The 15946-nt window shown below is 50.9% G+C and overlaps 1 protein-coding gene across 1 annotated transcript in view; it reads right to left on the reverse strand.

Annotated features, from left to right (window-relative positions):
* LOC123763703 (Structural maintenance of chromosomes 6) overlaps positions 1–15946 on the reverse strand; it is a 129701-nt gene that overhangs the window by 36614 nt on the left and 77141 nt on the right. The window contains exons 16-17 of the mRNA XM_045750994.2: positions 3347–3482; positions 56–187 (exon numbers count right to left, since the gene is read on the reverse strand). Coding sequence (XP_045606950.1) covers positions 56–187; positions 3347–3482 — 268 coding nt within the window. The remainder of the gene's footprint in view (positions 1–55; positions 188–3346; positions 3483–15946) is intronic.

The raw sequence follows: 15946 nt of genomic DNA on the forward strand, positions 1-15946 counted from the left end.
GATCCTCTTCGGTCACCAAAAGATACTCAAGCGTGTGAAGTTGGAATTTACTTACATTAATTTGAGCTTCTCTCAACACTGCTTCCTGTTGTTTTATATCTTCCTCAAGTTGAGACACATCTGGTGGGGGAGGCTCCTCTTGATTCATCAAGTTGGCCAACTGTAAACGTGACTGATCCAACATTTTCTGTTGGACAAAATGACATGCATTATATTATTATAAATAAAAAAATTAATAATAGCAATATTATATATATATATATATATATATATATATATATATATATATATATATATATAAATATATATATATATATATATATATATATATATATATATATATATATATATATATATATATATATATGAATATATATATATATATGAATATATATATATATATGAATATATATATATATATATAAATATATATATATATATATATATATATATATATATATATATATATATATATATATATAAAAGAGAGAGAGAGAGAGAGAGAGAGAGAGAGAGAGAGAGAGAGAGAGAGAGAGAGAGAGAGAGAGAGAGAGAGAGAGAGAGATGAGAGAGAGATGAGAGAGAGATGAGAGAGAGATGAGAGAGAGATGAGAGAGAGATGAGAGAGAGATGAGAGAGAGATGAGAGAGAGATGAGAGAGAGATGAGAGAGAGATGAGAGAGAGATGAGAGAGAGATGAGAGAGAGATGAGAGAGAGATGAGAGAGAGATGAGAGAGAGATGAGAGAGAGATGAGAGAGAGATGAGAGAGAGATGAGAGAGAGATGAGAGAGATGAGAGAGATGAGAGAGAGAGAGATGGAGAGAGAGAGAGAGAGAGAGAGAGAGAGAGAGAGAGAGAGAGAGAGAGAGAGAGAGAGAGAGAGAGAGAGAGAGAGAGAGAGAGAGAGAGAGATGAAAGAGATGGAGAGAGAGATGAAAGAGATGGAGAGAGAGATGGAGAGAGAGAGATGAAGAGAGAGAGATGGAGAGATGAGAGAGAGAGAGAGATGAAGAGAGACAGAGATGAAGAGAGAGACAGAGATGAAGAGAGAGACAGAGATGAAGAGAGATACAGAGATGAAGAGACAGAGAGAGAGAGAGAGAGAGAAAATCTTCAGGGAAGCAGACAATAAGAATTCCAGAGAACAACAAAGAGCACATAAAGGTGTCTAAAGACAAAGTGGAAAAAATGCTCAAGGAGCTAAGTAAGAACAAAGCAGTTGGTCCAGATGGAGTTTCACCATGGGTTCTGAGAGAATGTGCACCTGAGCTCAGCATTCCACTCCAACCGATTTTTCAGGCATCCCTGTGTACAGGAGTTGTAGCTGATGTGTGAAAAAAGCCTAACATAGTTCCAATCTACAAAAGTGGCAGCAGGGAAGACCCCCCTCAATTATAGACCTGTATCATTGACAAGTGTAATAGTCAAGATATTGGAAAAAATAATTAAAACTAAATGGGTAGAACACCTGGAGAAAAAATATAATATCAGACAGACAGTATGGTTTTCGATCTGGAAGATCCTATGTAAGGAACTTACTCAGTTTCTATGATCGAGCCACAGAGATTTTACAGGAAAGAGAGGATTAGGTTGACTGCATCTATCTGGACCTAAAAAAGGCTTTCGACAGAGTTCCACATAAGAGGTTGTTCTGGAAACAGACATATTGGAGGGGTGACAGGTAAGCTTCTAACATGGATGAAAAATGTCCTAACCGCCAGAAAAATGAGGGCCGTAATCAGAGGCAATGTATCGGATTGGAGAAATGTCACAAGTGGCATACCACAGGGTTCAGTTCTTGCACCGGTAATGTTCCTTGTCTACATAAACGATCTACCAGTTGGAATACAGAATTATATGAACGTGTTTGATGATGATGCTAAGATAATACGGAAGATAAGAAACCTAGATGATTGGCATGCACTTCAAGAAGACCTGGACAAAATAAGTATATGGAGCAACACTTGGCAAATGGAATTTAATGTTAATAGATGCCATGTTATGGAATGTGGAACTGGAGAACATAGACCCCCACACAACCTATAAATTATGTGAGAAATCTTTAAAGAATTCTGACAAAGAAAGGGAACTAGGGTCTAGGGGTTATTTTGAGATCTTGAGATGATTTCGGGACTTTTTAGTGTCCCCGCGGCCCGGTCCTAGACCAGGCCTCCACCCCCAGGAAGTAGCCCGTGACAGCTGGCTAACACCCAGGTACCTATTTTACTGCTAGGTAACAGGGGCATAGGGTGAAAGAAACTCTGCCCATTGTTTCTCGCCGGCGCCCGGGATCGAACCTGGGACCACAGGATCACAAGTCCAGCGTGCTGTCCGCTCGGCCGACCGGGGTGGTTCTAGATAGAAAACTGTCACCCGAGGACCACATTAAGAACATTGTGCGAGGAGCCTATGCTACACTTTCTAACTTCAGAATTGCTTTTAAATACATGAATGGAGAAATACTAAAGAAACTGTTCATGACTTTTGTTAGACCAAAGCTGGAATATGCAGCGGTTGCATGGTGCCCATATCTTAAGAAGCATATAAGCAAACTGGAAAAGGTGCAACAACATGTCCTTCAGCTTTGGGAGCCACTTAGTGGCAAGAGCTATGAGGAAAGGTTAGAGGCATTAAATATGCAAAAACTAGGAGATAGAAGAAAAAGAGGCGATATGATCACTACATACAAAATAATAACATGAATCAATAAAATTGAAAGGGAAGAATTCCTGAGACCCGGAACTTCAAGAACAAGAGGTCAAAGATTTAAACTAACGAAACAAAGCTGCCAGAGGAATATAAGAAAAATTCACTTTTGTAAACAGTGGTAGACGGTTGGAAAAAGTTAGGCAAGAAGGTGATGGAGGCCAAAACCGTCAGTAATTTCAAAGCATTATATGACAGAGTGCTGGGTAGATGGGACACCACGAGCATAGCTCTCATCCTGTAACTACACTTAGGTAATTACACACATACACACACACTCACGTATACTGTACTAATATACAGTAATTTACATGCACTAACCAGCTGTGACAAGTTTCAGCAATTACCTTAAAACACCATCCAAACTTCATACACAAGGATAAAAGTAGGAATGATGGAGACAGAATGAGGGGAAGAAAGGAAAGGAAAATGGATAAGGAAGGTGAGAGGAAAGAGTAAGGAAAGACAAGGGGAAGACAGAAAGAAGATGAGAGGAAATAGAGATGAAGTGGGAGACTTGGGAGGAAAAAGAGGGATAGGAAGAGGGGTGTCAAGAGGTAAAAAGATAGGAATAAAGAGGAGAAATAACAAAATGCTGAATGGAAAGGAAAACAAAAGTAGACACATTAGAAACAAACCTTATTAAGCATCAGCTTTCTTCTCGATGGCAATATTTCAGCTTCTAGGTTACTCATGTTCACTCGTTCCTCCTGCATTTGCTTATTAAACTCTTCCATGTTTTTTCTCATTTCTTGCAACTTAGCTTGAGTGTTCCTTCATAAGGAAAAATTCTATCAGATATATACATACAGTAACATTACAAAGGCACATAAGTGAATAGACATAAGATTTATACGAGAAATTTTTCTGATACAGGTAAATATGCCATTTTCAAAGGTGTCCGGCCCAGGACCTAACAAAAACTCATGTTTTCAAATGGGAATTCTTCAGAAAAACAAAAATCAGCGTTGAATGTAACTTAATGCCATTTTCTTTACGAGACCCGTCGGCTCCCCAGAGCTTATCCAGGCTGAAATGGTTATGTTAGACTTTGGCATCAGTGTGAATGGAGTTCTTAGCCGTACCAAGGACCACGAACCAGAACCTGGCCCCTTCAGAATGGCACGAGGAGCAATGGCCTGTAGAAACCCCCATGAAATTGGAAGCATTCTATGTCTGCCATCGACCGGATCAGGCACCCAGAAAGGTAAGCATCCCAAAACAAACCCCTATTCTGGTTGAAACTACTACTGAAAGTCAAACAAGTGGACAGACCTCCCCAAAGAAAAACGAGCAAATGAGTATGACATTCCACGTGCCGCGCCACTGTCTGCGCAGTTCCCCACTTCCCGGGAGGGGAAAGGGGGAGCCCCAGACCCCTCACGCCAGCTACCCACACCTTCAGTTCTGAGGCTGGATGTCAAAAAAACAGACAAAAAAAAAAACGCCGACCGGAGAAAGGGAAGGATGCCGGGGAGCCTCCGGGTCTCACCCAGAAAATGACGTTTCATTACATTCAACGCTGGTTTTCTGTGGGGAGCAGAAGCGGCTCCCCAGAGCTACTTACTCCTAGGAGACCCGAACCCTGAACAGGGAAGAAGGGAATCCAGATCAACCCAAAGTGCGTCCCCAAACACCGAAGCCGTGGCGAGCAAATAACGGCGGAGAGCCGCAACCGGACACAACACGTGATGCACCCCCGTCCTGACCAACCAATCACCAGAGGCAAAAGAACAGAAACTTCTGTGCCAGAGGAGAGCATGAAGCTCCCAGACCCGACCCCCAGAGGCCAATTCCAACAGGAAAAAAGCCTTGGAGAAACAGGCCTCAACCGAAGGGGCCACAACAAACCGATGGGGAGAGAGATAAGAGAGCACCCTGTCCAACGACCAGGATGACTAGCAACACACGAGCAGGCCAAAGGCGAAACAATGCCCAAGACAACTTGCGAAACGGCGTAGAAGTGATATCGATGCCGAAAGCAAGCTGCAGCGGCTCTGCCAGTGCCGCACGATACGAGGCGACAGTATTCGGCATAAGATGACGGTCCTGAAACAGCCACAAGAGAAAAGACAAGACAACCTTAACAGACAGCGAAATACACCTACAAAGAGACAAAAAGAAATGGAAGGACTGCCAGGAAACTTCATTCTGCTGCCGAGGCGAAGCTCACAAGAGGGACATCATTAACAAAGCCACCTGATTACCATACAGATGGTGAAAGACTCGAGTAAAAAATACCAGACACGAAGACTCGAGGAGAATAACGAACCAGCCACATAACAGACTGGACCGATCCTGCTGAAAGAGGCAAAGCCACGGGAAAACCCCTGGGGTTCAGACATTGAGCAAGCAGCGCCTTAAACAAAGGCTAGTCCGGCCACCAAGGGGGCCAAGAAGACTACTATTCCCTGGTAAGTCTCCAAGCAAGCTAGGACCTGGAGCAACAGCTGAACCATGAGGCAACAGCTGAACCATGGGGAAGAGGTACTGGTAACCCCACCTCGACCAGTCCTGCCGAAAAGCATCGACCCTGATGGCCTCACAGTCGGGGAAGGGTGCCACATATACCTTGAGATGCCTTGACCACGCTGACACGAAGAGGTCCACCTCCAGGAGCCCGTACGTCTGGCAGAGCCAACTGAATGAATCGGCGTTGACCATCCATTCTGTGGACAGGGGAGTGAACCGAGACAGACCGTCCACCAGGACGTTGGACACCTCCCGAATGTGAACTGCCAGGAAAGCCAAACCCCGAGAACTCAGCAGATGAGTCACCCGAAGCGACCACCCCCAAAGGGCCAAGGACTGCATCGAACCCCCACGGTTCAGGCTATGAACCACCAGGAAGTAGTCCGAATGGAGCTTGCTCGTCAATCCGCAAAGGACCTGAACCTTCCGAAGCGACATCCACACCGCCGTGAACTGCCGCCCCATGCCGTGGGCCCAACAGAAGGACGGACCCCACTGCCCCAGCCACCTGGTGAGGACTGGTCTCAAAGCCCCAGCCAAGAGACAACGCATCCATGAACACACCGCGTGAGGGCACGGGGAGGCGCCAAGGCACTGAAGCATAAAAAACCCAAAGAGGAAGCTGGCGAAGTAGCAGCCGACGCAAGACCCCCGGAGGCCGAACCCAGCAATTGCGAGAGGTGGAAAGAACGTCCCTGAAAGAACCAGAACAGCCGACGAAGCTAAACCCGACCTGGTGGGTAGACCATCATAAAGTAAAGTTCAGGCTCCTGCACAAACCCTAGAGCAACCGCAGAGTGACCCAGGAGCCCCCAGAAACAAGCGAAGGCGGGATCGCAGCCGAAGCAGAGACTCCGAAGGGAGAGAGAAGGAAGCAGTCCAAGTGTCCCACACAAGAGAGGGAACCTGAGAGAGAACCAGATGGGACTTCTGCCCATTCACCAGGAACCCGAACACGACGAGCTGGGAAAAAAACAGATCCCTGGCCAGCAGACACGCGGACTGGCTGGGAGCCCAGACCAGTCGGTCATCGAGGACCTAAGAGACGCAGTACCATCACCTGAAGACCTTAGAGAGACATAGATGGGCCATCACTACCCGGACAAGGAGTGTGAACATGCGAGGTGCCAGGTTCAACCCGAACAGGAGACAACAAAAGCGGTCACTGAGACGCCGCACAACAAAACTGAGCCAATCCCTGAACCTCGGATAAATCAGGACGTGTCAATGCTCATTCTGGACGACCCCGGACTTCCAGGACGCTCCTTGCGAGAACCCGACTTATGCACAGAGCAATCACCGCTCCAACCAGACAAAGACGGGCAGCAAAGGCAGCGCCAGCACAGAAACCGGCACCAGTGGCCTACCACGACGAGAGGAACTTCAAGCCCTGGCGCGACCCTTCCATGAGGAACCCCCCCCCCCGGGACCCCCGAAGAACCAACCAGTCCGACATCGGGCGACAACTAGATGAGGTCTCCTGCAGACTCTGCAAACAGCAGGGACAAAATTGCAAGGAAAACTTAAAGAGCTAGGGCCCAAGCAGATCCAACGAGGAAGCGAGCACCACCTGCCGACACGCAAGACGTGAAGGAATAAAACGGCAACGCCGCATCCTGCAGGATCGGTGCAAACAGCTTCAACAGCGTAGATGAAGCATGCGCCACCAAAACCAAGACACCAGACACAGGAACGGCCCCAAGTACTTCTACATCCTCCTCAAGTCAATCCGAAGACAGCTCCAGGAGGGAAAAGAACCACAAGACCGAAGCCAGCAAAGCCACGAGCACCCAAGGCCTCAGTCACTAGTGCAGTCGAAAGGGAGGGAACCTGCATGTGAAACTGCACCACGCCAACATCCCGCTGAAGGGCAGGGCCAAAGAAACACGCATTGAGTTGTTCGAAGTCGCACCCCCCTCCCAGGTAAACCTGGACAACCGTCAGCGTCTCCTGCTTCTCAAGAGTGCGGGTACCACAGAAAGCACTCCAAGCATCCAAAGACAACACAGGGCAGTCTACTAGCCAGGATGAATAAAACCTCATAATGAACCCAGTAGGAATACGAAGACCCAAACCTGAATGAAGACAGATACATTATAGAGGCGTAATCTGGGTCGTGCAGGAGGTAAGCTGCAATGGCCGCCCGCACCTCATGAGGCGGGTTTTCTAGAAAACCTCTAGAAAGACGAAACCGACGAACCCAAAAGGACACGGAACCGATCCCGGGGAAGGCCAACACTAAATCCAACTTGTACACAGGAGGGGGGGGGGGGGGGGGGAAGAAAACCCCACTTCTTGCAACAGTAAGCCCCACTCAGAGGGTAGAAAAACCCAGGTGGGGTCCAACGGAGCCCAAGGCCCCCAAGTCAGCCCCTCCCCAACCCCAAGACCCTGGGCCAAGTCATCCTCCAAAGCCCCGGCCTCAAAAGAAAAAGCCGGGGCAGCTGAAAAGGGAGGAAGGAAACCGCCCATAGGTCAGACCCAGACACCACAGCTGGAGGAACCAACTCGAATGCCTCCGTCGACAGCCAGAAATAGGCACCCCGAGACAGCCCGAATCTCAGAACCTTCTAAACCCTGTCCCGTTCCGGAAGCCCTCAGACGCTTTGGAGCCAGAAGCAGGGGAGAGGGGGGACCAGAATGCACCACAGCAGGGAAAGAACGAGTGGGTGCAGACTGAACCAAGGCCAAAGCTACCAACACCACCAAGTCCGGGTCCCTATAAGCAAAACGGGGCAGCCTCGAGGCTTCCGGGTTAGCAATCAACCTATATCTAGCATGCAATGCCTGAGCTGCCTGCATCCAGATAGTCATCAGTGGACTGGGTGAACCGAGTCACTAAGAAGCAACAAAACTCGCAGGACTCTGGGTCGAAGGTGTCACCGACTCAACAGGCAGCATGACAGAGGCAAAAGCAGCGAGTTACACTGACACAAGGGGACAGAGCAACCCTCAAACTCGCACAAGGCGAAAGGGGACCCAGGAGTCGCATCCATCGAACCCCTTGGGGCCCCCGCTGGGTTTCCCATGGCCCTTTGAATGGTGAAGCTAAGCAAAGCCCAGGCAAGGTACTGCAAATTGGCGCCCAAATCTACCAATCAAACTTCTAAAGGCTGAACCCCCAGGACGTGTCCACTCACAGGGGCCTAGCAGGGGATACCATCCAGAAACACAGATGCATATAATCCTAAGTATAGATAGAGGGCAACCAACTAAAGGCAGACCCCCACATCAGGCAGGAAAATAAAAACAAAATAAAAACCCCTCAAGAGGACAATGTACCCAGGTGGAACAGAGCCGGCTGCTATACTAGGTGATAACTAGCTGTGCCCCTACCAGCGCAAACTAACCCTTACCCTAAGGTAAACAAGGAGGAAACCCCCAGAACACTCAGGGCAGTCTATTACCGAGCAGCAAAAGACCAAACAGAGGTAGACCCCAAGGTGACTTGGGGAAGATGGCCTCAAGCCCCAAGGGCAGTATTTACAGGTAGGGCAATTAGGGAAGGCAACCCTAAGTGCATACAGCCCAAGCACCTGTGAAATTACCCAGCTCACGCACCACCCTGAAGACAGCACTAGACACAAGGCACAGCACTGAACACAGAAAGCAGGAGCTGGAGTCAAACGACCAAGCCTCAAACACATCAGCCGAGAACTAAAGGTGTGGGTAGCTGGCATGAGGGGTCTGGGGGTCCCCCGTCACATGGAGGGGGTTAGCTGCGCAGACGACGGCGTGGCACGTGATGATGTCATGCTCACTTGCTCGTTTTTTAGGGGGAGTTCTGTCCACTCGTTTGACTTTCAGTAATTTCAACTAGAACAGGGGTTTATTTTGGGATGCTTACCTTTCTCGGTACCTGACCCAGTCGATGGCAGACATAGAATGATCCAAATCACATGTGCATTTTTATAGGCCATTGCTCTTCGTGCCTCTTTGAGGGGGGCCAGGTTCTGGCTCGTGGGTAGGCCTAAGAACTCCATTCACACTGACTGTTGCCAAAGTTTAATATATCCTTACCAGCCTGGATAGCCCCGGGGAGCCATAGGAGTGCCCCCCCCACAAAAGTCTTTACTCCTACACAGTAAACTTAAATTAAATAAATGTTTGGGGAACAAATTATTGTATTTTCATCTTACATTACTTTTAATGAAATAACTTAGTTGGGTTGATGTACAAATGTATGTGTATATAGAAAATATATTAAAGTACATATATGGTAGCCAATACCAGTGTAGTATTGTAAGTGATCAAAACATATTTATACATGTTGTATAGTACTGCGAATAATCAAAGCCATTAATGTTTTTTAATATAAAAAAAAACCAGCGTTGAATGTAATGAAACGCCATTTTCTGGGTGAGACCCGGAGGCTCCCCGGAGCTTTACCGGCTGATATGCTAATGTCAGACTTTGGCATCAGTCATGTGTATGGAGTTCTAGGGCCTACCGGGGACCACGAGCCAGAACCTGGCCCCCTCAGAGAGGCAAGGGGAGCAATGGCCTATAGAAACCCCCATGTGGTTGGAAGCATTCTATGTCTGCCATCGACCGGGTCAAGCATCCAGAAAGGTAAGCATTCCAAAACAAACCCCTATTCTGGTGAAAATTGCTACCTAAAGCCGAACTAGTGGATAGAACTCTTCAACAGAAAACAAGGAAACTAGTATGACGTCATACGTCACCGCGCCGCTGTCTGCGCAGCTCCCCCCTCCCCGAGAGGGGGAAGGGGGAGCCCCAGACCTCCCACGCCGGCTATCCACCCATCAGTTCTGAGGCTGGATGTCAAAACACGCGAAAAACGCCGACCGGAGGGAGGGAGGGTTGCTGGGGAGCCTCCGGGTCTCACCCAGAAAATGGCGTTTCATTACATTCAACGCTGGTTTTCTGGGGGGAGCCCCGTCGGCTCCCCGGAGCTAACTACCCACAGAGGAAGGTCAAAGGGACAGAACCGGGAGGCGGACACCACGCACCCCCCAAGGAGGCGAGACCACCGGCAGCAAACGCCAACCCAAGGCGCCACAGCCCTGAAAATCCCGGGAACAACACGAGAACCACGAGCAGCAAGGCCCCTGCACGAACACCAAAAATCCATGCCCGAAAGACCGCAAAGCCACGTCGCCCCAGACGGCAGCGAGAGCAGCGAAGCCACGAACGCCACAGGCATGAGGGAAGAACACAGGCAGCTTAGCCGCAAGAACACTGCTGTCCACCCGGGACACTATCACCCGCGAACCAGGAAGAACAGAACCGGATCAACGCAAAACGCGCTCCGGACCCAAACGCCGTGGCACGCAAACAACAGCGGAGGGCCGCCACTGAACACAAAAACGACACACCCCCGGCCCGACCAACGAAGCACCAACAAACCCTGGACCCCTCCAGAATGCAGCAGCCCCACCCCGCGCCAGAAAAGATGGACACTGCTGCCACCAAACAACCAAAACGCTAAAACCGAAGGAGCAAGAAAACTCAGCGAATCGACCCCCAGAGGCAAAGGCCCAAAGGAAAGAGCCGACGAAAAAACACACCGGAACCGAAGGGGCACTACCAACCGAGGAGAAGACAGAGCACGCTGACCAGAGACCAGGATGGTGCAAGCGGCGCACGAACAGGCCGGAGGTGAAACGCCGCACAAGACAGCTGACTAACGGTGCAGAAGCAACACCAAGACCGAAAGCAAGCTGAAGCGGCTCCGCCCGCGCCGCACGAAAAGAGGCGACAGTATGTGGCAAGACGACGGCCCCCAACCCCCACCAGAAAACCAAGCCGAGAGTAACCAAGCTAACAAGAGTAACCACCTAAGAAGGGACAGGAAAAGGAAGGACCACCAAAATACCCCATACTGCCGCCAAGAGAAGCACGCAGGTGGGACACCTACCACGAAGCCACCCGACCACCAACCGGAGGCGAGACCGCGAGGCAGAACATAAGCAGCCCCGACAAGGCCCCTCTGAGCCCAGGAAAAAGGCGGAGCCGCGGGAAGATCTCGGGCGCGACCCCCGAAACCCAGGCGGCACAAGGAGATGGAACGTCTGCCGAACAGAAAAACTCCCCAAAGCATGCAAGCCCGCCAGGAGTTCAGAAACGACGGGTCCGACGCGAGACATCGCAAGACCCCAAAAAAAAAAAAAAAAACAACCGGCAGGGCAAGCTAGGAAACCAAAGAAGGCGGAAGGGTCGCCGCCAGAACAGTACCCGAACCAAGGGGTACGAACAACTGCAATAGACCGAGAGACAAAGAAGCACATCACAGGACACAGGCTGACCAACGCCTAAGAACACACGCAGAACATCCCTGCTGCAGAGGAGGTAGGAAGAAAGAGCAGAAGCACAAAAACCCCAGGAGAACAACCAGGGGTGGACAATCAGGCAGGGACAGAAAAACCCCCACGCAATCCCCAGGCACAAAACGGCAGCAAAGTGCCACTCCACAACCGGACACAGGAACAAGGACACGCCACTGTGAAACACGGTACCAATGCACACGTGCAGCAGCAGCAACAGGCACCACTGCAACACGCAACATGTAAATAGCAACTCCCTTCTGCAAGGGCAGAGAACGGAGCAGGCAGACCCCAGACAGGGCCAACAGAGACACGACAAAACCCTGCAGGCCCAGAAACCTGCACCAGGCGACCGACGGCGGAGAAACCCCACTCGATACCTGCTGGATGAGGTACTGGGAGCTCTTTTACACCGGAAGCCTGGCCCAAGGCCAGGCTAGACCGGCCAGAGGGTGGCCCACCAAGCAGCTGCTAGGAGCAGTCCACCGGCCCACATACCCCCACAACCAGGACGGGCCGGAACTGCCATACGAAAACAGGCTAGTGCGCCCTGGAAGTCCACGGACGAACCAGCAAGAAGGCTTATGCTCGCAAGTAGGTCGTGTAACAAGCACAGACCTCTGATGGGAATACAGTGTTCCCCAAATGTGCCAATAGCACCACTGCACTCCACTGGTACTATCCCGCAAGTTCTACCAGATAGGCGGGACCCAAGAGCCAGAGCTCAAATCCTGCAAGCAGAGCCAGGAGCCTTACCAGGTGAGTACAGAACCAACCCTACAACCCCCACACCTCACAACATTAAAAGGAGGGTCCCCTGAATGACTCCAGCATGGGTTGGACATGCACAAGAGGGGGACAGGAAGGGTTGAAAAAAGGGACAGTCACTGGTATGCGAACGGTCTCAGTCGTACAAAAATATACCTAAATAAAGACAGGTATATAAACAACTCCGCATCCAGCGCCCAGCCAAAAGACGCCAGACCGCAGAAACTCACCTGGCGAATGGTGGCACGAACTTGACACGACTCAACCGTGCCCAGAAGAACCTGGGAGCACCGCCAGGTGAAGACGCCAGAGCCGGACCCTGCCGGACCCGCAGGAGAGCAGGGAGAGGCGAAGGCGAAGGAGGCGGGCCACACCCATGACACAGGGAAAGCCGCGGTGTCCTCCCCACAACTGGGAACCAGGACACCCCCGGCGCGAAGGGGCACATACCGCAGCCAGGGAGAAGAACGAGAGGTGAAGCACTGTAGCAAAAAGGGCGCAAAACACCAGCACTGAAACACCGCCCAGACCAAAACAAACTCCACGGCGCATGCGCATAACACGCTGGCCGAACCACACACCCTCCCTGCGGGAAGGCGCCAGCCAGGACTACTGCACGAGAAAAGTAGCCAAAAGAGGAAGCAGGAACAATAAAACCGGCCAAAGAAGCAAAGAGCCCAAAAAGGAACCCAACCGGGCGACAAGCAGCCCAACCGGGCGACAAGCAGCCCTACCGGGCGACAAGCAGCCCTACAGGGCAACAAGCAGCCCTACAGGGCGACAAGCAGCCCTACAGGGCGACAAGCAGCCCTACAGGGTGACAAGCAGCCCTACAGGGCGACAAGCAGCCCTACAGGGCGACAAGCAGCCCAACAGGGCGCAACCCGTTCTCGCAAATTCGTAAAGTCAATATTGACTTATTAACTACGTGCATAGGTGATATACTAAACATAATAGATACTCTTAAAAAGATTCATAGAAAACACCAACCTTACCTAACCTTGTTAGTATCTTAAGATAAGCATCTTATTGCTTCGTAATTACAATTATTACTTAACCTATACCTATTATAGGTTAGGTAATAATTGTAATTACGATGCAATAAGATGCTTATCTTAACATACTAAGTAGGTTAGGTAAGGTCTGTGTTTTCTATGAATCTTTTTAAGGGTATCTATTATGTTAAGTATGTCACCTATGCACATATTTAATAAGTCAATATTGACTTATTTAATTTACGAGAACGGGTTGCAGGGCGACAAGCAGCCCAACAGGGCGACAAGCAGCCCAACAGGGCGACAAGCAGCCCAACAGGGCGACAAGTAGCCCAACAGGCCGACAAGGACGAGGAGCCGACAGACGTTCTAATAATGCGGGAAGTAGTGAAAAACCTTCCCGTACCCTCGAGAACAGAAGCCAACACTAGTCCCGAAGGCACACGAAGGCGCAGGCGCACCCGAGATCAGAAGTCACGCAGAACCCCATCGAACGGGGAAACATGACGAAAACACCGTCCCAAAAAGGGGTGGGAGGAAACATCCACCCACAGGACGGAACCAACCGACTCAAAGGCCAAGGAACCGAGCCCGGGAAGAGGCCGACGCCCAACAGCACGTACGGCGAGTGGGGAGGAAAAACCCCACTCCGCGTAACCACAAGCCCCACCTAGAGGGGGATAAAAACCCCCACAGGGTCCAACGGGGCCAAGGCCCCCCAAGTCAGCCCCTTCCCAGCCCTGGGAACCTACACGACAGGCCCCGGGGCCGAGCCGTTCCCCCAAAGCCCCGGCCGTACCAGAAAACCGGGGCAGCCGTGAAAACACTAATGAAGGGAGCCCACTGGCAGACTCGTACAACACGGCTGGAGGAACAGGCTCAAATGCCCCCGTCACTACCCCGGAAGGGGAATTCCCCAAGACTGCCCGAGTCTCAACACCATCAAAAACCCCGCCCCGAACCTACAGACGGTAAGGAACCGGATGCAGGCAGGAAGGGTGATCCAGGGGAAAGACAAGGGGGCGTGGATGGAACCAAGCAACCAACACCCCCAAGTCCCAAAACGAACTACAACGGGGCAGCCCCGGGGCTCCCGGGGAGGAAACCACGAGAACGTTGCCACCACCAAGGCTCAAGTGCAACGCCCCTGCTGCCTGCACCCGCTTTGTTAGCACAACTGGGTAACCGAGCCACAACGAGCAACCAAACTCGCAGGACTCCGGGTCGAAGGTGTCACCGACCCCACAGGCAGCAGACGGAGGCAAAACAGAGAGTCGCCCAGAGACAAAGGGTGAGAGCAACCCTCAAACTCGCTGGAAGCGAGGGGGGGACTCTGGGGTCACATCCATCGGACCCACGCGCCCCCAGGGGTTTCCCAGGGTCCTGAGCGTTTACTATAAGAGGACTCGCGCTCAGGTAATCCCAGGCAGGGTACTGCTAACCGGCACCCAAAGCTACCAAACAACTTTCTAAGAGCTGAACCCCCGGGACGTGTACACTCACGGGGACCTAGCAGGGGTACCACCAGAAAATACTCAGAACACAAGGGACACAAGGGGCAAGAACGAAGGCAGACCCCCCCCACCAGGTAGATAAAGAAAACCCCGCAAGAGGACAGCGTACCCAAGCGGAACAGAGCCGGCCGCTATGATTGGTAAAGACAAGCTGCACAGTTCCCTGCGCCCCACCAGTGCAAAAACTGCCCCGTACTCTAAGGCGTACAAGGGAGACAGAACACCCGAGCACACAAAGAGCGGCCGAAAACCAAGCAGGGGCAGGACCCAAGGAACTTGTGGAAGGAGGCCCCAAGCCCCAAGGGCAGTACTTACAGGGCAAGCCCTAGGCGCATGCAGCCCGAGTACTGAAGAATCACTCCCGACTCATGCACCACCTAGAAAACAGACACCACACTCTAGGTACAGTGCTGAAACAACCACTGGAGCCGGAGTACATAACCATTGCCCATAGCATCAGCCGAAGAACTGATGGGTGGATAGCCGGCGTGGGAGGTCTGGGGCTCCCCCTTCCCCCTCTCGGGGAGGGGGAAACTGCGCAGACAGCGGCGCGGTGACGTATGACGTCATACTAGTTTCCTTGTTTTCTGTTGAAGAGTTCTATCCACTAGTTCGGCTTTAGGTAGCAATTTTCACCAGAATAGGGGTTTGTTTTGGAATGCTTACCTTTCTGGATGCTTGACCCGGTCGATGGCAGACAGAATGCTTCCAACCACACGGGGGTTTCTATAGGCCATTGCTCCCCTTGCCTCTCTGAGGGGGCCAGGTTCTGGCTCGTAGTCCCCGGTAGGCCCTAGAACTCCATACACATGACTGATGCCAAAGTCTGACATTAGCATATCAGCCGGTAAAGCTCCGGGAAGCCGACGGGGCTCCCCCCAGAAAAGTGTTGAATGTAATGAAATGCCATTTTCTGGGTAGAGCCCCTGGAGGCTCATGGAACTATTGGACTGATACTATATATTATTAATACTGGGCTTCAGTCTTATGGAGTTGTCATGCCTACCGGGGACCACTAGCCAGAACATAGTCCCCTCAGAGGCAAAGGGTGCAATGGCCTGTGAAACTCTTATGTACAAAAGTACAATATTCATGTTTGCCATTGACCAGGGTTGAGCACCCAGAAAGATAGTTGCTTCAAAACAGACCTCTCCTGGTAGAAATATTGCAACCTAAAACCGAACAGAGGCTAGAAACTCCCC

This window comes from Procambarus clarkii, chromosome 52 (genome assembly GCF_040958095.1).
Source record: "Procambarus clarkii isolate CNS0578487 chromosome 52, FALCON_Pclarkii_2.0, whole genome shotgun sequence".
NCBI classification, from domain to species: Eukaryota; Metazoa; Arthropoda; class Malacostraca; order Decapoda; family Cambaridae; genus Procambarus; species Procambarus clarkii.